Source organism: Perognathus longimembris, chromosome 1 (assembly GCF_023159225.1).
Source record: "Perognathus longimembris pacificus isolate PPM17 chromosome 1, ASM2315922v1, whole genome shotgun sequence".
NCBI classification, from domain to species: Eukaryota; Metazoa; Chordata; class Mammalia; order Rodentia; family Heteromyidae; genus Perognathus; species Perognathus longimembris.
This window is the reverse complement of record NC_063161.1, coordinates 71,116,051-71,140,465: the sequence shown is the minus strand read 5'-3', so window position 1 is coordinate 71,140,465 and position 24,415 is coordinate 71,116,051. Positions and strand designations below refer to the sequence as shown.

At 50.2% G+C, this 24,415-nt stretch overlaps 2 protein-coding genes across 2 annotated transcripts in view; both read right to left on the bottom strand.

The window, feature by feature from the left end:
• Window positions 1–10,371, bottom strand: part of Zan (zonadhesin) — a 44,437-nt gene extending 34,066 nt beyond the window's left edge. Inside the window, exons 1-11 of the mRNA XM_048345574.1 lie at window positions 10,293–10,371; window positions 9,017–9,163; window positions 8,586–8,857; window positions 8,211–8,298; window positions 7,274–7,426; window positions 4,928–5,092; window positions 4,109–4,200; window positions 3,697–3,775; window positions 3,458–3,601; window positions 2,149–2,420; window positions 567–651 (exon numbers count right to left, since the gene is read on the bottom strand). Of these exons, the coding sequence (XP_048201531.1) occupies window positions 567–651; window positions 2,149–2,420; window positions 3,458–3,601; window positions 3,697–3,775; window positions 4,109–4,200; window positions 4,928–5,092; window positions 7,274–7,426; window positions 8,211–8,298; window positions 8,586–8,857; window positions 9,017–9,163; window positions 10,293–10,371 (1,576 nt within the window). The remainder of the gene's footprint in view (window positions 1–566; window positions 652–2,148; window positions 2,421–3,457; window positions 3,602–3,696; window positions 3,776–4,108; window positions 4,201–4,927; window positions 5,093–7,273; window positions 7,427–8,210; window positions 8,299–8,585; window positions 8,858–9,016; window positions 9,164–10,292) is intronic.
• Window positions 10,372–21,955: 11,584 nt separating this feature from the next.
• Epo (erythropoietin) lies at window positions 21,956–24,082 on the bottom strand (the record flags this gene model as incomplete). Its single annotated transcript, XM_048345541.1, has 4 exons — window positions 21,956–22,111; window positions 22,684–22,863; window positions 23,354–23,440; window positions 23,960–24,082. Coding segments are annotated over 4 exons (546 nt in total), but the record flags the coding sequence as incomplete, so codon positions are not given.
• Window positions 24,083–24,415: the final 333 nt, after the last annotated feature.

Below are 24,415 nucleotides of genomic sequence, written 5' to 3'. Positions count from 1 at the left end.
GTGGCTGCTTCCATGGAAATGGTAGGCTTTTCTATGGTGACTAAAGGTTTCTCCATGGGGAGAGTAAGATTTTTAATGGAGAAAGTGGGCTTTTCTGTCACGACAACTGGCTTTTCCACAGGGACAGTGGGTTTTCCTGCAGGAATCATTGTGGATGGCTCAGGGGATGAAACCACAGGACTGGTAGGAACCACTGTCAACGTGGGTGATGCTGTGGTAGTGACCACTGAAAACAAAACAAAAGCTTGGAGTTTAGTTGCAATCATACACAGGCCCCTTTCACTACCCCTAACAGGAATAAGGGGGTTCAAAGTCACCTCTGAACCCTAACCTTTACTCCCTTAAACATTCAACAGAGCTCTTCATCTGTGTGTGCTATATTACACAGGGTTTAGACACCTCAAACACAAGCAAGACAGTGGGTCATGCATTTTTGGGTGATGGATGGAGCCCCAGAGATTCATGATCCAGAGGAGAGAGAGGTAACAAAACCCTGGAACCCCTTTGGGCACAGTGGCCTTGCAGTGAACATGGGTCATGGAAAAGGCCTCATGTGGCCATCTTACCTCCACAGATTCTGTGGCTGATCTTAATAAAACGCACAGCAATAAGGAAGGCAGAGTTGCTACCCCGGGTCGCCTCATAAAACAGCTGCAAGCAAGGAAGGAGAAAAAGAAGGAAATGCTGGTGACTCAGTACCTCAGGCTGGGCACATCGCTTGCCAACCTGCCACCTGGACCTCAACAGTCTGAATCCTACATTCGCCTCCTCTTCCAGCAGCCAGCCCTGGGCACCCCTCCACACCCATATTCTTTTTTTTTTTTTTTTTTTTGCCAGTCGTGGGGCTTGAACTCAGGGCCTGAGCACTGTCCCTGGCTTTTTTTTTTTTCTCAAGACTAGCACTCTACCACTTGGGTCACAGTGCCACTTCCAGCTTTTTTTATATATGTGGTACTGAGGAATCGAACCCAAGGCTTCATGTATACAAGACAAACACTTTACCACTAGGCCATATTCCCAGCCACACGTATTCTTTTTAGTGATATTGAGGATTGAACTCAGGGCCTTACTCTTGCTAAGCAAGTGTTCTACCTCTTGAGCTATGCTTTTCTAACGTGTTTCTCATATATAGTCTTGCATATGCATTTGGGACCAGAATCTATCTATCTATCTACCTATCCATATAAATGTTATATATAAAATATATATTATACTATATATAATATTATGTATGATACATACTATATTGGTGTGACACTGAAGGGGGCTTGAACTCAGAGTCTGGGCACTGTTCCTGAGCTTTTGTACTCAAAGCTAGTGCTCTACCACTTGAGACACAGCTCCATTTCTGTTTTTTGGTGATTAATCTTGGGATTCATTATAAATAAGAGTCTCATATAGGGGGCTGGGAATGTGGCTCAGTGGTAAAGTGCTTGCCTAGCATACAAGAAGCCCTAGGTTTGATTCCTCATACACAGAAAAAGCCAGAGGTGGTACTGTAGCTCAAGTGGTAGAGTGCTAGCCTTGAACCAAAAAGAAAAAAAAGTCTCACAGACTTTCCTGCCCAGGCTAGCTTAGAATCTTCAGATCTCTGCCTCCTGAGTAGGTGAAATTATAGGGTGAGCCACTATTGCCTGGCTCCAACTCAATCTTGGTTTCATATGCCCTCTGCTTCTCAATTAGCCAGGGTTATGGCCATACCATATGATACCACCTCTGCCTTGGTTTTGAGATAAGGCCCTGTTGCTGAGTGCCGGTGGCTCATACCTGTAATACTAGATACACAGGAGACTGAGATTTGAAGATCACAGTTCAAAGCCAGCCCGGGCAGGAAAGTCTGTAAGACTCATATCTCCAATTAACCACCAGAAAACCAGAAGTGGTGCTATGGCTCAATGGTAGAGCACTAGCCTTGAGCTGAAGAGCTCAGGGACAGAGCTCAAGCCCCATGACTGGGGGGGAGGGGGGAGAGCTAAGGCCTTCTTAATGCTTTTGCTCAGGCTGGCTTCAAGCTGCAATCCTATCTCCACACTCCACCTGTTTCCACCTCCTGCTCCCAAGGAGCAGGGATTAGAGGTATGCACCATGATGCCTGGAAGGTCTGCCATGCCCTATGCAGACACATACAGGGTCCAGTCACCATCTTACCTGCATGGGCTGTTGATATCCTGATGGCACAGTGACAGAGCTGTTCAGCCATCCAGGGCCCTGAGCCCCAACACGGTGCCACAGAGTAATGGGAGAACTGCCTGCAGGACTCCCCAGCAGGAGCTTGAGCATGGAGCCTTTTCCAAGGCCGTTCATGTGGTAGGCAAACTCCACACAGATGTCCCCTGGCGCACAGAAGGGTCGGCTCCCCAGCCGGACAGACTGCCCCGCCCGGGAGAACTTGTCTGCCTCAAAGTAAATATAGTGTTCTCCTGGATAAAAGAGGGGAACCAGCAAGATGACACACCCCGAAACACACACACACACACACACACACACACACACACACACACACACCCTGCTGCTGTGGTCATTCATATCTGGCCTTCCTTCCTTCCCTCCCTCCCTCCCTCTCTTCCTCCCTCCCTCCCTCTCTTCCTCCCTCCCTTCCTTCCTTTCTTTCCCAGACCTGGGGCTTGAGCTCAGGGCCTGGGTGCTTGATGTCCCTGAGCTTTTTGACTCAAGGCTGGCACTCTACCACTTGAGCCACACCTCTACTTCCAGATTTTTGGTCATTAATTGGAGATGAGAGACTCATGGATTTTCCTGCCCAGGCTGGCTCTGAGTCATGATTCTCAGATCTCATCCACCTGAGAAGCTGGGATTACAGGTGCGAGCCACTGGCCCCCAACTGATGTCTGGCTGTCCAAGTAGACATGCAAAGCCCACATTATTGCATTTTTCTTTGGTCATTTTGGACTTCTTACTAAAGAAGTAAGGAAATACCAAACCTGCCACCCAGACTCCAGAGTCAGAAACACCCAGAACCACCAGTTGTGGCTGGTGGTTTTGTTTTTATTTTTATTTTTTTTAATTTTCACCGTCCTAGGGATTGAACGCAGAGCCCTATGCATGCTAGGCCAATGCTCTACCGCTGAGCTAAACCTCCAGGGTCGGCGGGGGGGGGGGGGGGGGTTGTTGGTTTGTTTTTTTCAATTCTGGGGTTTAAACTCAGGGTCTACTTAGCTGGTACTCTACCACTGGCGTCCTCACCTGGAACTGGTGGCTGATGCCTCCAACCCTGCTCCTCAGGAGGCTGAGATCTGAGGGTCATCATAGCCCGAAGCCAACTCAAGCAGGAAAGTCCATGAGACTCTTATCTCCATTGAGCCACTAAAAACTCAAGTGGAGCTGTGGCTCCAGTGGTAAAGCGCTAACCTTGAGCAAAGAAGCTCAAGGGCAGTGCCCAGGCCCTGAGTTCAAGTCCCAGGACCAGCACAAAAAAAAAAGAAAAGAAAAAGCACCTTACCTCCATATGTGGAATCTGCAGAGCCTCCCACAATGGTGGGGAGGTTTTTGCTTCCCCAGGCCCAGTGTCCACCATCACTGAAAACATGGGTCCAGTCGCAGAATGGATGGGCACTGTCTTCAAAGTTGCAGTTAGGGAAGCTCTCTAGCCAGCCAGAGAGAGAGGGACATGAAGAGCTTGAGCTATGCTTCCCATTTCCCCCACTTCTGCAAGGGAGGGGAGGCGCAATTCCCACTCACCCCCACAGGGAGCAATACTAATGGCATCCACTGCGACTGCCGGCTCTGGGATGATTCCAAAGACACCCACCACAGTGAACTGGAGAGAAGCGAGGGGAGGGGCAGGTGAGCAGGGAGCCCACCCCTCCCATCCACAACTCAAGCCATCTTGGGGATGACCTGACCCCTTCACTTCACCCCTTTCTCTTTCTTTTTCTGGTGCTAGGGCTTGAACTCAGGGCCTTCCACTCTTGTTTGGCTTTTTTTGCTCAAGGCTCATCTGGCTTTTTGGTGGTTCATGGGTGATAAAGAGACTCACAGATTGTCCTGCCAGGGCTGGCTTCGAACTGTGATTCTCAGATCCCAGCCTCCTGAATATCTAGGTTATAGTTATAAGTGTGAGCACTGACACCTGGCTGTAATTCTTCAATACCTGAATCTGTCCCTGTCCTGTGTAGTTGACAGAAGCAGGCTTCCAGGTGGGTCCCGGCTGTCCCGAGAAGATTGTGTGCTTCCGGATGCTGCCTATGATAGACAAAATACCAGACATGTGAGCCTCAGGGGGTGGAGAATTGAAGGATAACTTGCCTAGGGAACCACCAACTGCAAGCAATCTCTTTCTCTTTCCTATTCCTGATGTGTATGTACACGCACAAGTGCCCCAGTACTGGGGCTTGAACTCAGGGACTGAGTGCTGTCCCTGAGGTTTTTCACTCAAGGCTAATAGTCTTTTACTGGAGCCACAGCTCCACTTCCAGCTTTTTTTTTTTTTTTTTTGGCCAGTCCTGGGCCTTGGACCCAGGGCCTGAGCACTGTCCCTGGCTTCTTTCAAGGCTAGCACTCTGCCACTTGAGCCACAGCGCCACTTCTGGCCGTTTGCTATATATGTGGTGCTGGGGAATCAAACCTAGGGCTTCATGTATAGGAGACAAGCACTCTTGCCACTAGGCCATATTCCCAGCTCCCACTTCCAGCTTTTTGCAGTTTGTTGGAGATATAGTCTCAAGGCCTCTCCTATCCGGGCTGACTTTAAACTAAGATCCTCCAGATCTCAGCCTCTTGAGTAGCTAGGAGGGAAGGCCAGAAAGGCCTGACCAGGGCACTTGACTTGTCCCCAATCCACTGCCCTCCTTGTGTCCACTTCATGAACACTCTCACATTCACCCCAGATTTCCCGAGACCCTGAAGGACCCCATCCCTTTGGAGATGCACCCCAGGCACTGCATACTGAGGGGGAACCCTCTCTTCTAACCTAAGAGGGAGGCGTAGACCAGGAGAGCTGCATCGAGAGAATGTCCCCACAGGACGTAGTTGAAGGAAAGGGTCAGGCAGCCATCAGATTGACTCAGGGGGCTCAGGAGGACAGATTTCTGCCCTGGCTTTGCATTTTTGGGGTCTAGGAGCATATAGAAGCCACCTGTGAAAAGAAGCAGCCAGTGAGGGGGGGGTGGCCGCAACGGAGCGGGTGTTCAGAGACAGGACCCCAGAGAGCCAGCCCCAACTGCTGCCTTGAGGCAGGAGGGCCGCGGTGGGCCCCACCCAAGTGGACCAGGACCTGATGGGTGACCTCTCAGGAGCCAAGAACAGAACCTTGTCCTCACGAGTCTTCAGGGTTCCTAAACATGTCTTCTTTCTTTGTGTCAGTTCCAGGGCTTGAACTCAGGGCCTGTGCACTCTCGATTTTTGTTGTTTCACTCATGGCTCGCGCTTTACCACCTGAGCCACAGCTCCACTTCCAGGTTTTTGGCGGTTAACGGGAGATAAGGACTTTCCTGCCCAGACTGGCTTCGAATTGGGATCCTCAGATCTCAGCCTCCGCTCGGCCTTTTTTTTTTTTTTTCCTTTGACCCACGGGACATTGGCCGAGTCACACAAATTGGTGAGGAGAGCGAGCCGCGCACACGCGCGTCCTCGACGCCAACCCAGACACCCAATCAGCTTGCACCTTGCTCGGTGACGCAATTGGTAACTAGTTGGGAAAGGAAGGAGGCTGCTGCGTCGCCGGGGGCGCGCACGCATGCGTGTGTCCGGGAGCGCGCTCGCGCACGCCGCCGTGCGGCTTGACGGGGTATGGCGAGAAGCTGCCGGGGAGGGAGATGGCGGGGGAAGGGGTGGGGGTGGGGGTGCGGGAGAGCCGGAAACGAAAAGGCAAGCGGAAGGAGAGGAAATGGGAAAATGGTGGCATTTCTCTTCCCCTTGTTTTCCCCCGAGGCGATTTTATGAGAATTAGAAAAGAATTGTTTAACAAATAATTTTCTTTAAAAAGGAGTCAGGGGCTGGGGATATGGCCTAGTGGCAAGAGTGCTTGCCTTGTATACATGAGGCCCTGGGTTCAATGCCCCAGCACCACATATACAGCGCCAGAAGTGGCGCTGTGGCTCAAGTGGCAGAGTGCTAGCCTTGAGCAAAAAGAAGCCAGGGACAGTGCTCAGGCCCTGAGTCCAAGCCCCAGGACTGGCCAAAAAAAAAAAAAGGAGTCAGGTGTGTACACCTGTAATCTCAGCACTGACAAGGTTGAGGCGAGTTCGAGGCCAGCCTGGGCTACATGGACTAGCATGCTCGAGAACTTGGATTCCTCTTCCAGCACCACCAAAAAATAATCACTTCAATAAAATCAGGAAGATCAAGTTGTTACTCTGCCCCAAATCCTTCCTAGAGAATACAAATCACAGTCCTGACACTGGCATTCGAGGCTCTGGGTCTCAGACCTGTGAGGATGTTGCCATCACAGCCATTGTTGAACCTAGAACCTCTCACCTCAGGGCCTTTGCACAGCTGCCCCCTCTGCTAGGAATGTTCTGCCCGTTCCCAGTATTTTGTGTGTGTGTGCCGTATTCCTATATTCTGTCACCTTTTTCAGGTTTGTATGGCCTTAGTGGAGATCTACCCTGGCCACTATATTTAAAATCCACAGTCCTTCCCTTAATTTTCCCATAGCAATGTTCACCTCTAAACTGTGTAATTCAGGGTGTTTTGTTTTGTTTTTATGGTTGTTGTTTGTTTGTGCCAGTACTAGGCCTTGAACTCAGGCCTGGGCCCTATCCTTTAGATTTTCCACTTGGGGCTAGCACTTTGCCATTTGAGTCCCAGCTCAAAGCACTTTTGGCTTTTTGCTGGTTCATTGAGCACAAGAGCATCCCAGACTGTCCTGCCAGGGCTGACTTTGAACTTTGATCCTCAGAACTCAGATCTCCTGAGTAGATAGGATTGCAGGTGTGAGCCACTGGCCCCAACTGTAATTCACCTTGTTTGGGAAAATATCTCTTCACCTCCCCTTGTCTGTGGTGCATACTGGTTCTCATGTGCACAAGACACAGCCTACCACATTATAGGTGTCCAGTAGGGAGGGAAGGAAAGAAGGAAGGAAGGAAGGAAGGAAGAAAGGAAGGAAGGAAGGAAGGAAGGAAGGAAGGAAGGAAGGAAGGAAGGACCCAGGGGAAGATGGTCAGGAGCCAGCAGTCGAGGAGGCTGGCAGTGCGGCCGTTAAAGCTGAACTGAGGCTTGAGTTCCCCCAGACAGGCCCAAGGCAGGTATTACAAGTCATGTGGAGGTCATTGGAGCCTAGAAAGTTACAGGATGATGTAGGCTCAGTACTCACGGCCAGGACTAGAGAAGTCATCTTCAGGTCCCACACCTGTCTTTCCTGATGACCCATTCTTCTGGACCCACTTGGCCCCTGTGGCAGTGGGGACCCAGCTCCAACCACAGAGGTCATTGAGAGTGTCAAAGGTGCACATTTTCATCATACAAACTGAGAGAGAACAGAGAAAGGGTTAGCTAGATCCCAGGGCTTACACCTGTAATTCCAACTACTCAGGAAGCTGAGATCCGAGGATCATGAAGCCAGCCTGGGCAGGAAAGTCCGTGAGACGCTTCTCTCCAATTAACCAGTAAAAGGATGGAAATGGAGCTGTGGCACAAGAGGTAGAATGCCAGGAACAGTGTCCAGACAAAAATTAAGAACAAAGGAAAGAAAGAAGGAGGGAAGGAAGGAAGGAAGGAAGGAGCTGTGTATGTGCACTAAGACTTGAACTTGGGGGCCTCCTGCTCTTGCTTGCTCCTTGGCTTTCTTGCTCACACCTGGCATTTTACCACTTAAGCCACACCTCCAGCCCAGCCTCTTTGCTGGTTAATTGGAGACAAGTCTCAATTAACTTGCCCAAGTCTCAGTTTCCTCATCTGGAAACTATTGCACGGATGATGCTCTACCACTTGAGCCATAGCTCCACTTCCAGCTTTTTGCTGGTTAACTAGCGATAAGAGTCTTATGGACCTTTCCATTCTGGGCTGGCTTCAAATCTCAACCTCTGCCTCCTGAGTAACAGGGATTACAGGTATGATCTACTCTGTCCATCTGGGTCACAACTCTATACCGAAGGAGGACCCCTTCATGGACCCCATTGGCACATGGCTACTTTCAGAGTCAGCTCCTGGGGTCTGAGGCATCCCACAGGGGAAATTTGTCAGGGATTAGAGAGGAAGTGACAGGTGATGGGCGGTGAAAGAGAGGGGGGCGGGCAGACGAGGAGACTCACCCCGATTGCAGGTGCCCCGATGGATGGACAGGGCATCCAGGGAGATGTCCAGGAAGGGGGTGTTGCCCCTCATTCCCTCGAATATCAGCTGTGAGATGGGGGACACAGAGACCCCAGCCTCGTGAGCCACTTGGCCCGGTTCCCTGACCCCCCTCTTTTATTTCCCTGTTCTCTTTTGAGGAGCAGTACTAGGGTTTGAGCTCAGGACTTCCCCCCTACGAAGCAGGAGCTCTGTCTGCCACTTGAGCCACATCCCCCATTTCTCCTCCTATCCCTTTGTTCCTCAGAAGGGCTACCCCCCCCCACTTTCACAGCCCAGCCCCCATGGCCACTCCCAGCACCCCCGAGGGGTTCCTAGGTGTGCCCAGGCCTCACCCGGCTGGGCAGGATGAGCTCAGCGGGCAGCGTGACTGTGGTGGGCATCCAGGAGGGACTCTGGGTGTTCACGTGTTTCCAGAGCACTTTGGGGCGGTTGTCCTGTGTCCCCATGAGCAGGAGGAGTCTGAGCTGGGCACCCCAGGACAATCCAAACATGTGGTAGGCGAAATACAGGCAGAGGGGGCCATGCTCCCAAATATCCGGGCTACGAAGGCGGGCCACTCCACCCGTCCGGAAGGTTCTAGAATCCATGTGCAGGTAGTAGCCCTCTGGAGGAGGCAGAGCCCAGGATGCTGAGATCCTGCTGCCCCCAAGGGCTGTCTCCAAATGCCACCCCAGCCCTCCCTGCTCAGAGCCCAGTGTCTGCTTCCGCCCTCCTCCTGCCCACTGACCACCATCTGCTCTCAGAATTTCCCAGGGCTCCTCACCTCCATTGGGGTACCCGCCAGGGGGCCCAGAGATGCCAGTTGGGGAGGGTCCACTGGTTCGAATCCAGTCTCCATCATCTGCAGACACTTGCGACCAGTCACAGAGGGGCTTGCTGTCATCTTCAAAATCACACTTAGTGATAATGGCTACAGAGAGAGAAGAGAGGAGAGGGAGGGAAGGAAGGGAGGGGAGGCAGGGAGGAGTGGAAGGAAAAAAGAAAGGAGCCAGTGAGGCCTTACAGAGGGCAGAGAGCCAAGGGCGAAGGGCAAAGGACAGAGGGCAAAGGAGGGTAGGGCCAGGCCACAGAGCCACCCCAAGAGATGGGGTCAGGAGGGTCACTAAGCTCAGAGGGAGGCAATACTACCATTTGGGATCAGAGCAGAGGCCTGGGAGACAGGACTTTAGTAATAGTCAGGGCTGGGAGGAGGGTGAGCAGGACGGCAGGGTCAAGGGTCAAGAACTGTGTTGGAGAGGCTTTGCTGTTGCTCTGTTGATTTTTCTATTACAATTTTTGTTGTTTTGATTTGGTTTTGTGTTTTGTGAGACAGGGTCCTGCTATGTAATCCGGGCTGGCCTCAGATTCAAGGTCCTCCTGCCTCTGCTTCCTAAGGGTTGGTTATTTTATTTGTAGGGGGAACTTCCCTTCCACCCTCCCTCCCTCCTCATCCTTTCTCCTTTCCTTCCTTCCTTTTTAGTGGTACAGGGCTTTGAACTCAGGGCCTTGTCCCTGCTATGCAGGCTGTCTACCACCAAGCCATGCCTCTGGCTCTTTATTTATTTTTTTGTTTTGTTTTGCTTTTTTGCCAGTCCTCAGGCTTAAACTCAAGGCCTGAGCACTGTCCCTGGCTTCTCTTTGCTCAAGGCTAGCACTCTACCACTTGAGCCACAGCGCCACTTCTGGCTTTTTCTATATATGTGGTGCTGAGGAATCGAACCCAGGGCTTCATGCATGCTAGGCAAGCACGGTACCACTAAGCCACATTCCCAGCCCTGCTGGCTCTTTATTTACATGGATTCTTTTGAGATGGGGTCTCACTTCCTGCTCAAACACAAGACTGGACTGCACTCTGCCTATTCTAGGCTTCCTGGGGCAGCTAGGATGACAGGCACGCACCAGAGCACCCAGCTTCTTTTCCTTGAGATAGAGTCTCGTAAACTTTCCTGCCTGGGGTTGGCTTGGAATCACCATCCTCCCAATCTGAGCATCCCCAAAAGCTGGGATTACAGGCCATCTATCGGTGACCAGCCTAAAGAGGGAGAGGAGGCCCGACTTACCATTATCCACAGCGCGGCGAACAAACACCTCCCAATCCAGAGGGTTCTGTGTCCTTGGGGTTGGAGAAAGCAAAACCATCGTCCTTGTCATTAAATGCAGAATTTGTGATGGTGTGTATTCTGAGAGCTGATTTCTAGGTGCTTCTTCCTCTCTCCCTATATTGACATGTCTTAATATTTTAGAAAAGCTGGGTGCTGGTGGCTCATGCCTGTCATCCCAGCTATTCAGGAGGCTGAGATCTGAGGATCACAGTTGGAAGCCAGCCCAGGCAGGAAAGTCCAAAAGATTCTAATCTCCAATGGAACATTAGAAAACCAGAAGTGGTATTGTGGCTCAAAGTGGTAGAGCACTAGCCTTGAGCAAAATTGCTCAGGTACAATGCCCAGGTCCTGCGTTTAAGCCACATGACTTGAAAGGTCATTTCCAGAAAGGTCACCCACAGCCTCTTCCAGCCAGTCTCTTAAAAAGTGTTCATCCTGCAACCTGTCCCATCCTCCATCCACTCAGCAGTTGTAGGCAAGCCCTCTGCATGGGAATCCTGCTTAGCAGCTCCTTTTCCCTCCTAAGGATCACTTTCCCGGGACAGGGGGGTGAGGTGTTTTTCACTATTGCCCAAGTTTTCTTGTACTTTAAATAGGGACTGAAGGAATCCCAGATCCCCAGTGGGTTGATAAGATGGGGTTTCTCCAGCTACACCCAACTCAATATAGGGGCTGAGGTGCTGCCCCCCCCCCCACCTGTCAACCTTCCACCCCTGGGCATGCTGGGATACAGAGAATGAATGACCTCTCATTTTCTTTGTTCAAGTTTTTGGTCAAATCCTCCTCCCAAGCTCCAGGAATTTCATTCTTTCTTTCTGTTCTTAGGTGCCTGTCTTTAGACTTGAACTCGGGGCCTTGTGCTTTTACTTGTCTTTTTTTGTGGTTTTTTTTTCACTCAAGGCTAGTGCTCTACCACTTGAGCCACAGTGCCACTTCCAGCATTTGGTTGGTTTGTGGGAGATAAGAGTCTCACTGACTTTCTTGCCCAGGCTGGCTTCAAACCTTGATCCTCAGATCTCAGCCTCCTGAGTAGCCAGGATTACAGATGAGAGCCACTGGAACCTGGTTCCCATCATTTCTTGCTGATGCTACCCCAAAGCCTGGGCTTACTTTGGGTTTTGTCTGTTTTCAGAGATCCTAACTTCTCTGTCACCTGTCATCATCTGTCTCCCCAACTCTATACCTCCTATTTCTTCTTAATTCTAAAGCCCCCAAGTTTAGGGTTTGTGGGTCAACCTGTCTCCATCCCACTGGGCTGCCTGCCTGCCCCCCATCCCCCCCAGCACCTTTGTCTTTAGCCTGCCTGCTCTGTCCATCCAGCTGCCCTGGACATCCATCCCCTCACAGGTCCCTGCTTACCAGGAGGGGGCAGACATATGCATCCAGGTGGCCCCCATTAGTAGCACCAGAGTCCAAACTGCGTACTCCATGAGGGGACCTCAGAGGTGACCCCCGGGGGCAGAGGGAGGGGACAGGGCGAAGTCTGGGCCTCTTGTCTATACCTCTGGGCCTCTGTCCTTGGCATCCTTTTGAAGAGGTTATGAAAAACAGAAAAAATTCAATTGAACATCTAATACAGGCGTTCGGATTAAAAATCAAGAGAAATAAATTAGGGCTGGGGATATGGCCTAGTGGCAAGAGTGCTTGCCTTGTATACATGAGGCCCTGGGTTCGATTCCCCAGCACCACATATACAGAAAACGGCCAGAAATGGTGCTGTGGCTCAAGTGGCAAAGTGCTAGCCTGGAGCAAAAAGAAGCCAGGGACAGTGCTCAGGCCCTGAATTCAAGGCCCAGGACTGGCCAAAAAAAAAAAAAAAAAAAAAGAGAGAGAGAGAAATAAATTAAGAGTAAAGAAAGGCATGGAAGATCCGCCCAGGAAATCTAATATCCAAAAGAAATAGTTCAGGGCTGGGAATGTGACTTAGTGCTAGAGTGCTTGCCTGGTATGCATGAAGCCCTGAGTTCGATTCCTCAGTACCACATACACAGAAAAAGCCAAAAGTAGTGCTGTGGCACACGTGGTAGAGTGCTAGCCTTGAGCAAAAGAAGCTCAGGGACAGTGCTCAGACCCTGAGTTCAAGCCCCAGGACTGGCAAAAAAGAAAAAAGGAAAGAAAAGGAAAAAATAGTTTATAAAGAGAGAAAAAAAGGGATTTTTTTTTTTTTTGTCGGTTGTGGGGCTTGAATTCTGGGCCTGGGAACTGTCCCTAAGCTCTTCAGCTCAAGGCTAGCACTCTACCACTTGAGCCACAGTACTACTTTCAGTTTTCTGGTGGTTAATTGGAAATGAGAGTCTCACAGACTTTCCTGCCCTGGCTGGCTTTGAATGGTGATCCTCAGATCTCAGCCTCCTTAGTAGCTAAGATTATAGGTATGAGGCACTTGCACCTGGCAGAAGGGATTTTAAAAAGAAAGAAAGAGGGCTGGGGATATGGCCTAGTGGCAAGAGTGCCTGCCTCGGATACACGAGGCCCTAGGTTCGATTCCCCAGCACCACATATACAGAAAACGGCCAGAAGCGGCGCTGTGGCTCAAGTGGCAGAGTGCTAGCCTTGAGCGGGAAGAAGCCAGGGACAGTGCTCAGGCCCTGAATCCAAGGCCCAGGACTGGCAAAAAAAAAAAAAAAAAAAAAAAAAAAGAAAGAAAGATACACACACAGGTAAATACCCCAGATCTGAAATACTCAAGTCTCTAGCTTAGAAAATACCTAATACATAAAAAGGGAAGGTACATTATAAAATGTCCTATTCTAGGGAGTGAAAAAAAACATCCCAGACACATTCTGATAGAGAGGAATAGGTCACATACTAAAGATCAGTAGACAAGGTCACACAGTAAGGATCAGGGATCAGTAGATGAAGCAATGTAGTCAAGACTGAGGATCAGTAGACGAAGTCATGTAGTGAGGATCAGGGATCAGTAGACGAAGTCATGTAGTAAGGATCAGGGATCAGTAGATCAGGTCACATAGTAAGGATCAAGGATCAGAAGACATCAGGGCTTTTCAGTAGCAACCATGGGTTCTAAAAGACATCGGAATATTGTGTGCAGAATTCTAACGGCAAATCGTTTCAAACCTAAAAATTCTACAACTAGCAACAGTAGTAAAGACCATGAAGGATCGAGTGAAGGGCAGACTGGAAATGACTGGCAAAGAACAGAAGAAAACCAGAGCACCAGCAGCTTACACCTGTCATCCTAGATATTCAGGAGGTTGAGATCTGAGCCAGCCTTAGCAGAAAAGTACATGAAACTCTTATTTCCAATGAGCCACACCAAAATAAAAAACCCCTGAAGTGGAGCTCAAATGGCAGAGCTCCAGCTTTGAGTTAAAAAAAACTCAGGGAGGGCTGGGAATATGGCCTAGTGGTAAAGTGCTCACCTCGTATACCTGAAGCCCTGGGTTTGATTCCTCAGCACCACATATATAGAAAAAGCCGGAAGTGGCACTGTGACTCAAGTGGTACAGTGCTATCCGTGAGCAAAAAAGAAGCCAGGGACAGTGCTCAGACCCTGAGTCTAAGCCCCAGGACTGGCAAAAACAAAAACAAAAACAAAAAAAACCAACAACAACAACTCAGGGATAGGGCTGGGAATGTGGCTCAAGTGGTAGAGGGCTAACCTTGAGCAAAAAGAAGCCAGGGACAGTGCTCAGGCTATAAGTCCAAGCCCTAGGACTGGCAAAAAGAAAAAAAACCCTCAAGGGCAGCAGCCAGGCCCTGAGTTCAATACCAGTATACACACACACACACACACACACACACACACACACACACACACGTTAGGGCATGCATACACAGACACAATCCTGCCCTACATATTTGTGGCCAATACTGGCCACATATGCCAGATCTTATGGTGGTCCCATAAGATTTGGATGGAATCAGGAAAGTCCTATCACCTAGCAACATCATAGCAATGACATATTCTGGCTCCTAGGCCTTGAACTCAGGGCCTGGCTGCTGTTCCTGAGTTCTTTTGCTTAAGACTAGCACTTTACCACTTGAGCCACAGCTTCACTTTTGGCTTTTTTGGTGATTAATTGGAGACAAGAGACTCAGGGAAGCCAGGCATCTGTGGCTCACACCTGTAATCCTAGTTACTCAGGAGGCTGAGATCTGAGGATCACAGTTTGAAGCCAGCCCAGGCAGAAAAGCCCCCGTGAGATTCTTATTTCCAATTAACCACTCAAAAACATGAAGCAGTGTTGTGGCTCAAAGGGTAAAGCACTAGCCTTGAAGATAAAGAGGCTCAGGAACAATGCCCGGGCCCTGAGTTCAAGCCCTACATAGTCGCTAAATAAATAAATAAATAAAGTCTCATGGACTTTTCAGCTCCATCTGGCTTTGAACTTTGATCCTCAGATCTCAGCCTCCTGAGCAACTAGGATGACAGGTGTGAGCACCAGCAACTGGCCCTCCTAACTTTTAGGATAACACACTCTCTCATGTTTCAGAGGAGCTCCTGTAAACAGACCCACAGCTGTGCCCTCTGTATGTGCAAGATATCCTATGGATGATACATAATACTTGGTAATAAATGTTTATGGAAGGATTTATGCTTTTTTTTTTTTTGCCAGTCCTGGGCTTGGACTCAGGGCCTGAGCCCTGTCCCTGGCGTCTTTTTGCTCAAGCCTAGCACTCTACCACTTGAGCCACAGTGCCACTTCTAGCTTTTTCTGTTTATGTGGTGATAAGCAATCGAACCCAGGGCTTCATGCATGCTAGGCAAGCACTCTACCACTAAGCCACATTCCCAGCCCAGTTTATGCTTTTACTATTGTGTGTGTGTGTGTGTGAGAGAGAGAGAGAGAGAGAGAGAGAGAGAGAGAGAGAGAGAGAGAAAGAGAGAGAGAGAGAGAGAGAGAGAGAGAGAGAGAGAGAGAGACTTGAACTCAGGACTGTACCTGAATGCCATATTGAGGATCTATTGGGGGGAACATTTTTTGAGACAGAGTCTTGCCACATTATACAGGCCACCGTCGAACCAGATCTTCCTGCCTCAGCCTCCTAAGTGCTGGTATTACAGGGGTGCACCACCACACCCAGCCGAGCCACTGAAGAGTTTTAAGCAATGCAGTGGCTTGATCACACCCTCATTTTATGAAAGAGCTTTGCAGCATGCTGGCCAGGTAGAGTGTGAATCAGACAGGTGCTGGCTGGAGCTGGGATGCCCTTTACACAGACACCAATTGCTCAGGGAGCCATGGGGGCACTTGCCTGTCATCCCAGGACCGCAGAGGCTGAGGCAGGAGGATCAACAGTCCAAGACTAGGGGCTGGGGATATGGCCTAGTGGCAAGAGTGCCTGCCTCGGATACATGAGGCCCTAGGTTCGATTCCCCAGCACCACATATACAGAAAACGGCCAGAAGCGGCGCTGTGGCTCAAGCGGCAGAGTGCTAGCCTTGAGCGGGAAGAAGCCAGGGACAGTGCTCAGGCCCTGAGTCCAAGGCCCAGGACTGGCAAAAAAAAAAAAAAAACAGTCCAAGACTAGCCTGGGCTATATAGCAAGAGCCTGCTTCCAAAACAAAGGAAGTATGGGAGGAGGAAGGGAGGCAGAGTCAAAGGGGGAAGGAAGGGAGAAAGAGACAGAGGAGAAGGGGGAAACAAGAAAGGAAGGATAGGAGGAAAAACCTCAAGCAAGAAGATACAGCCTGGGCTGGGAATATGGCCTAGTGGCAAGAGTGCCTGCCTCATATACATGAGGCCCTGGGTTCGATTCCCCAGCACCATATATACAGAAAATGGCCAGAAGTGGTGCTGTGGCTCAAGTGGCAGAGTGCTAGCCTTGAGCAGAAGGAGGCCAGGGACAGTGCTCAGGCCCTGAGTCCAAGCCCCAGGACTGGCCAAAAAAAAAAAAAAGAAGATACAGCTTGAAATCCAATCTCTTATTGGATGCATAGCCCATGGTTTAAAGTGATGGTGGGGCTGGACAGTCTTCTAACCCTAATCCTAACCTTAATTATACCTAAACTAATAAATAATACACATATCCTCAGTTGTATTCAAACTGTAATTGCCTTGTAACTCTTTTTTTTTCTGTTCAAGACTGGGATTTGAGGGCTGGGGATATGGCCTAATGGCAAGAGTGTCTGCCTCGTATACATGAGGCCCTGGGTTCGATTCCCCAGCACCACATATACAGAAAACGGCCAGAAGTGGCGCCGTGGCTCAAGTGGCAGAGTGCTAGCCTTGAGCAAAAAGAAGCCAGGGACAGTGCTCAGGCCCTGAGTTCAAGGCCCAGGACTGGCCAAAAAAAAAAAAAAAAAAAAGACTGGGATTTGAACTCCTGATCTGATGCCTTCACTTGCTGGGGGTGGGGGGGGTGCTCCACCACCAGAGCCACATCTCCTGCCTCTGCCTCATAATTCTTAAAATATGTTTGCATTTTACTCTAATTGTACCTTACCTAACCCTAACCCTAATCTTAACCCTAATCCTAGTGCTTTTTTTCCCCCATTTTAAATGTATTTTGGCGTGAGCCCTTGTACCTGGGCTCTTTTGCTCAAGGCTAGTACTCTACCACTTTAAGCCTCAGCTCCACTTCCGGTTTTCTAGTGGTTAATTGGAGATAAGAGTCTCACAGACTTTCCTGCCCAGACTGGGTTCAAACTGTGATACTCAGATCTGTCTCCTTGAGTAGCTAGGAATGCAGGCGTGAGACACCAGGGCCCAGTGAGTGACCCTGTAGCCCTTTTCGTAATCCTAACTAGAGGGCTGGGAATATGGCCTAGTGGCAAGAGTGCTCGCCTCGCATACATGAAGCCCTGGGTTTGATTCCTCAGTACCACATATAGAGAAAAGGCCAGAAGTGGTGCCGTGGTTCAAGTGGCTGAGTGCTAGCCTTGTGCAAAAAGAAGCCAGGGATAGTGCTCAGGCCCTGAGTCCAAGCCCCAGGACTGTACACCCCCCCCCCCCAAAAAATCCTAACTAGAAAACAAAATGGACCCCTAAATGGACCTCAACCTAACCCTAATTCTGCCTGAATCCTCAACGGAAACACAAACATTCTACTTTCCATTCATCTTTTTTTTTTTTTTTTTTTTTTTGGCCAGTCCTGGGCCTTGGACTCAGGGCCTGAGCACTGTCCCTGGCTTCTTCCCGCTCAAGGCTAGCACTCTGCCACTTGAGCCACAGCGCCGCTTCTGGCCGTTTTCTGTATATGTGGTGCTGGGGAATCGAACCTAGGGCCTCGTGTATCCGAGGCAGGCACTCTTGCCACTAGGCTATATCCCCAGCCCCTACTTTCCATTCATCTTAACTTTTACTTGACAGGTGCCTCTAGGATGGTCAGAAACCTATTTCATAGCTGGGTTCAAGGTCAACCCAGGCAAAAAGTTCACAAAGACATCATCTCAACCAATAAACCAGGCATCATGGTGCCCAGCTGTTGCCCTGTCTAGCTGAGAAAGCATAACAAGAAGGGTCATGACCCAGGCTGACCTAGGCCAAAACCCCCCACAAGATCCCCATCTCAAAAACAACCAATGCCAACAGAGCTGTGGGTGCAGCTCACGCAGTGGGTGTGGCTTACACAGTAGAGAATCTGCCTGGCAAAGTTAAGGCCATAAGATCAAACCGCAGTACTGTTTTTTCCCCTCCAAACCCAAATAGTGTTTTTAAAAGTGTTTTAAATCCTATGCCCCGTTCACATGAAAAGGCCCAACGTCCATTGGGCATGGAGAGAAGCCACAGACACCACCAGTGGCAGGAAATGGTTAAGTCAGGGAAGACAGTGGGAAGTCACTGACCCATAGAGTGCTCCCCCCCCCCCCCCCCCGTTGGGCAATAGGGCTCTGATGCTGCTTCTGCTGACCTCCTTTGGCCCCACCAAGTCGGGTGCCTGGAGTGGGGGTGGGGTTCCACGCAGGACTGGAAGATGGGAGGGGGAAGGCCAAGTTTTGCATTTAGGGAACCAGAAATGGGCACTACTCCAAAGACTGGCAGATTTGATGAGCTGGGCAGCAGCAGGAACACAATTCAAGAGACCTCGGGATGGAGAGGAACTCCAGAAATTGTTCCAGAGAGCAAGAGGCCAGTGCAGCGTACCTGTGTGCCCTTGTAAATTCTGCTGACCTCTCTGGGCTTCAAGTCCTTCATGCATAGGATTGAGGGAGGGGGGCTAATTAGCATAGCCAGGCATTTTATTTATTTGCCAGTCCTGGGGCTTGAACTCAGGGCCTGAGCACTATCCCTGGCTTCTTTTTGCTCAAGGCTAGCACTCTACCTCTTGAGCCACAGCACCACTTCCGGCTTTTTCTGTTTATGTGGTGCTGAGGAATCAAACCCAGGGCTTCATGCATGCTAGGCAAACACTCTACTGGTAAGCCATATTCCCAGCCCCAGCAAAGCATTTAAGAAAATCAGAAATCTGTGTGTACCATGTCATTTCCTTCCTCCTTCTCTCCCCCTTCCTTTCTTCCTTCTTTCCTCCTTCAGTCTTTCTTCCCTGCTTTCTTTCCTCCCTCTCTCCTTTCCTCTTTTCCTCCCTCCCTTTTCTCTCATCTTTTTCCTTCTCTTCCTTCCCTCCTTCCCATTTTCTTTCCTTACTTTTTCCCTTCTGCCTCAGCCTTCCAACACACACACCACCACACACCACACACATAATTTTCCTTAATAATTGATTTTCAAACCCAGGTTGTTAAGAGTCATTTAGGAATGACTCCCCTAAGTTGGGAAAGTGTGCTGCTGGGTTAGTGTGTTTTTGCTTTTGCTTTCTGTTCCTGATGATCTTTCAACAGGTCACAGTTCTATGATAGAATTTCAGCAGAATTAGCCTTGCTCTCTTCTTCTTCTTCTTCTTGTTTTTGGTTTGTGCCAGTCCTGGGGCCTGAACACAGGGTCTGGGCACTGCCTCTGGGCTAGAGCTCTATCACTTGAGCCACAACTCCACAGCCAGCTCTTTTAATATATAATTGGTAATAAAGAATCTCCTGGATTTTCCCTCCCAGAACTGGCTTCAAATTGTGATCCTCAGATCTCAGCCTCCTGAGCATCTAGGATTACAGCCTTGAGTCCCTGTTGCCTGGCAGCCTGTTTTCCTGACATCCTATCATTGTGTTGAGTTTTGATGGCCATGTCTAGAAAGTTCCATGGAACTAACTCAAGTCCAGCAGTGATGGCCCTCGGTGGGGAGCCGAGTACACTGAGTGGTACCAGGAGCAGCCTAGTTCCTGGGAGTTGGGACAGGAGGGTGCATGGGGTAATCTTGACTTCCAGGATCCAGAACAGATTTGGGCTAGTGACGACCCAGGTGGAAATGGATGGGTGAGGCTGCAATGGCCTCATGTGTGGGAGACTTGGGTGGGAGGGCAGCAGGCACCTCTGCCTCTCTAGGGGAAAGTGGGAACCAAGGCAAGGGTTGGGAACAAAGGATGCTTGAGTCTAATGCCCTATTGACTGCAAATGATTAGTTTTCTCCACCCTACTCTCCTTTCCCCTCTGCCGGGTGAGTCCAGAAAATGGACCCTGGGATCATAGGAGCTTGGCCTCTCTATTCCTCATCTCTCCTCTCAGTACTTTTAAGACCTGTGCACAGCCAGCTTCTTCTGGTGGATCGGGTTTGAAACCCTAGTTACTCAAGAGGCTGAGATCCAGAAGATAAAGGTTCAAAGCCAGCCCAGCAGGAAAGTCCCCAAAGACTCCACCTCCAATTAACCAGCCAACAAACAAAAACCAGGCAGGAAGTATGGCTCAAATAAGCAAACAAGCTGATAACTGACAAAAAAAGCAAAAATAGAACACATCTATTAGTTCTAGCAACCTAGGATGCCCTTTGCTAATTCATCCCACTGACATAAGAAATCGAAGTCCCATGCAAAAATCATCTTTAGTTCATAGATGTGTGGAACAGTTCCCAACAGCACCTGACGAGGGCGCTGTAGCCCAAGACCCAGGTTGGCCACAGAGAAAATTATTTTCTTAAATTACACACACCTACACACATATACATGTGCACACGTGCGTGCACATGCATACATACACACCCCTCCAGCTCCTCCCAACCTGCTGTAGATTGTAAAAAAAACAAAAACTTTCATCTTTATTAGGGTGCAGGATGCAGGCTGGCTTCGCTGTATGTGTGTGTGTGTGTGTGTGTGTGTGTTCTGAGGCTTGAACTCAGGGCCTAGGCACTATCCCTAAGGTTTTTCATTCAAGGCTGGTGCCAAAGCTCCACTTCTGACTTTTTACTGGTTAACTGGAGATGAGAGTCTCACAGACTATCCTGCCAATACTGCCTTTGAACTCTAATCCTCAGATCTCCGCCTCCACAGTAGTAGGATGACAGGCGTGAGCCACTGGCACAGGGCTAGTTTGCTTTGAAATAGAAGCTGGCCAAGATTGGGGGTCCCCTATGTTTATGGCAGCTTTGCTGGCTGCAGAGGTCTCCCGCAGTGAGCTGTTCCAGACAAACCATTACTGGCAAGAAATCCAGGAGCCCCCTGGAATTACAGGTGACACAAGATGTCCCACATAGTCTGAGGCCAGAGCATAGTGTGCCCAATTCAGATAGGAGACTGGTGCGGTATGATCTAAACAGGCCATAAATGATGGGAAATAATTAGGGTTTAACAGCCAAGGCTGATAGCTGTCATCAGCTCTTTCTCCTGGTTTTTGTCTGTTTTGTGGTGCCGGTCCTGGGGCTTCAACTTGGGGCCTGGGCTTTTTCACCCAAGGCTGATACTCTACCACTTGAGCTACAGCTCCAACTCTAACCCTTTACTGGTTCATTGGAAATAAGAGTCTCTCAAATTTGTTTTCCCCAGGCTTAGCTTCTAACTAGGATTCTCAGATTTCAGCTTTCTGAGTAGCTGGGATTACAGGTGTAAGCCCTGTTGCCCAGCTCTTCCAGGATAGATAATACTCAGCTCACTATAGGTTTGTTCTGGCTAGCTGGCAGCTGCCCACTGAGAGGCAGCCTTGAATGGGGCGTCCGTATTGACCAGCGTGGGCAGTTTGTGGTTTCAGGCCCACTGAGGTCAAGAGGTGAGACAGGCCATGTGAGGCAGCACGTAGGTCGGCCCAACCCCCTTCCACCTTTGGTACCTTTGCTTTCCCAGATCTGACACCTCACTACTAGGGCTGGGGGAGGGGGGGGAGAAGGGGGCTCCCAGGAAAAATAATAACCAGAAAAGCCATATTAGTGGTTTCAGCTCTTGCCAGTGAGATTTTAAAATACATATATATATACACACGCACACGCACACACACAAACCATAGGCCCTCTTCCCCTTCCCCAGGAGAGCCCAGACATCTCCTTGGCTCCAGCATCCCACATGGAGAGGGGCTCTGGCTGTCACAGGAGTCCCATGAGACCTTGGGAATTCATCTTGCTCCCCCCTAAATCTTGCAGGGGGTCTTGGCCCTGTGTCCCATCCCCCAGGGGATGTGGCCCTGGCATAGCTCTGCCCCTGAGTTTACAGCCGGGCTCTTGACTTCCTCCTGCTGGGGTCAGCTCCCCGGGAGACTCGTCACTGCTGGCACTGGAGTGTCCTGGGGCCAGGCCGGCCAGGCAGTGACGCCCTAGAGGGGCTGGGGCGTGGCGGAGGGGGAGACAGGGCAGGGGCGGCGGGCGTGAGTGGGCTGGCGGCTGCCTCCTGCGGCGAAGGTGGCCTCGCGTCACCTGTCCCCGAGCCTGCAGGCCTCCCCTGTGTACAGCTTCAGCTTTCCCCGGAGGAAATTGGAGTAGATTCGGAAGAGTTTGCAGAAATTATCCACGGTGAATGTCCGGCGTGGTGCAGGGGAGGGGGCGTCTGGAGGCAAGATGGCTTCCTTCTGCCAAGAGAGAAAGAACCGGAAGTTAAGGACCCGGATGTACAAAGGACCCGGATGTGCTGAAGACCCAGATGGAAATGATCAGGGAGGGCTTGGGTTGTGGCTCCAAGTGGTACCTATGAAGTGAGGGATCCAATAAGGGGGTGGGGTAAGGAGAACCCCTAGATTCTTCATCAGAATCCTCTCTTCTATCTTTTGAATTTTGTGTGTGTGTGTGTGGTGTGTGTGTGTGTCAGTACTCGCGCTTGAACTCAAAGCCTTGAGTTATCACTTGCCTTTTTCACTCAGTGCTGCTTCTCAACCACTTGGGCCACAGCTTTTTGCTGCTTAACTACAGATAAAAGAGTCTCACAAACTTTCCTTCCCCAGCTGGCTTTGAGCTGTGATCCTCAGATCTCAGCCTCCTTAGTAGTTAGAATTTCAGGTATAAGCCACCAGCACCACCAGTCAGCTCCACCATCTTTTTTTTTTTTTTTTTTTTTTTGCCAGTCCTGGGCCTTGAACTCAGGGCCTGAGCACCATATTCCCAGCCCAGCTTCCCCCATCTTAACAGAAGCCTGGACTTTGCTTACCTGAAGTCCTAGTGCCCGGAGCAAGGAGGTGATGCTGCGTAGGCCACTGACAGCCTTGTCCACGTGCAGCTTCAGAATCTCCGATGGCCGAGAAGAATTCATCAGCACAGCCTGGCTACGCAGGATGGCATCTGAGAGCAAGGCTAGGCCTTGGCGGACTTCTACAGCCTGCTGTGAGACCTAGAGGAAGCAGACCCCATAGAGTCAGCTAGTTTTTGATTCACCCTCCTTCCTCCTCCATCTCAAAAGCCCCATGCATCAACCTGCCCAAACAGAAGGCATGCAATAAGGTATGCTGAATGAATGAGTGAAGGAATGCCCTTTTTTGTGTGTGGGCCAGTCCTGGTGCTTGAACTCAGGGCCTGGGCACTGCCCCTTAGCTCTTTGACTCAAGGCCAGTGTTCTCCCACTTGAGTCACAGCTTCACTTTCAACTTTTTGGTAGTTAATTAGAGTTAAGAGTTTCATGGACTTTCTTGTCTGGGGCAGGCTTCAAACCATGATCCTCAGATCTCAGCCTCCTGAGGAGCTAGGATGATAGATGTGAACTACTGGCACTTGGCTGTGAACACACGTTATTTATCCCTCCCCTTCCCCCTCCCCCATCATTCTCTCTTCCCACCTGTGAGAAATCATTCACACACTTAAGAAAGGGAGTGAAATGAACTCACTTCCATCCTCTTCCAGACGTGGAAGTTGACTTTGGTGTCAGGGACAGTGATGTTCTCGATTGAGCCGCAGTCTTCAACAGAAGCCATCTAGAAAGCAGAGCTCAGAGTCAGAGCCCTTGGAGGCCAGCCCCAGCCCCAGCTCCCAGGCTGCAGGATGCTGTAACTTTGCCCCACCCCTGTACCCTAAGAATGCCTGGTGGGGAGGGTGGGGGTAATCAGTTTGCCATTCTTTTTTTTTTTTTCCAGGCTTGTACTGGGACTTGAACTCAGGGCCTGGACCCTGTTCCTAAGCATTTTTTTTTTCTTAAAACTGATGCACTACCACTTGAACCACAGCTCCACTTCCAGCTTTTGGTGGTTAATTGGAGATAAGAATCTCCCCAACTTTTCTGCCCCCGTTACCATCCTCAGGTCTGTCTCTTGATTAGCTAGGATTAAGGGTGTGAGCCACCGGCGCCCAGCTCAGTTGATCATTCTTATGGAGTAAATAAGGAGGGTCTGGCTTCTTACCTCCACCCTAACCCAAGGGCTGGGAACACATGGAAGTTTCCAGATCTATATGAAGTGTGCCATGGGGGGAAGTGGGAAAAAGGTAGAGGGGCTTACCGTGACATTCTCCGCCTCCTTGGCCTCCAGAATGTACCTCTCCACCACGCGGCGGTCACAGATGAGACGCTGGGGAGCCGCCAGGACCGGGACGCCCAGAGAAAGCAGCAGCAAAGACAGAAGGACAGAGAGGACAGGATTTTCTAAAAAAGAAAGAAAGAAGACGCCAGGCCAAGTGTGAGTCCCGGAGGGAAAGAGAGAGTGGGTTTGGAGTTTCAGGTTTGCTCCTGGCTCATCCTCGGGGTCTCGGTCCCTGGCTGGTGCCCGCTGATCTCAAGGCTGGGTGTGTTCAGGCTCAGCCCCCATCTCCTCTTTCATTCAATCGGGCTGCGTGTGCACACACACCCCACCCCCCAGCGGCCAGCGGCCAGCATCCACTCCTCAGGCCAAACTTCAATCCCAGGGCAGCAGAGATTTTCCCCCTTGTGTGGCAGCACCAGGTATGTTATTCTCTTA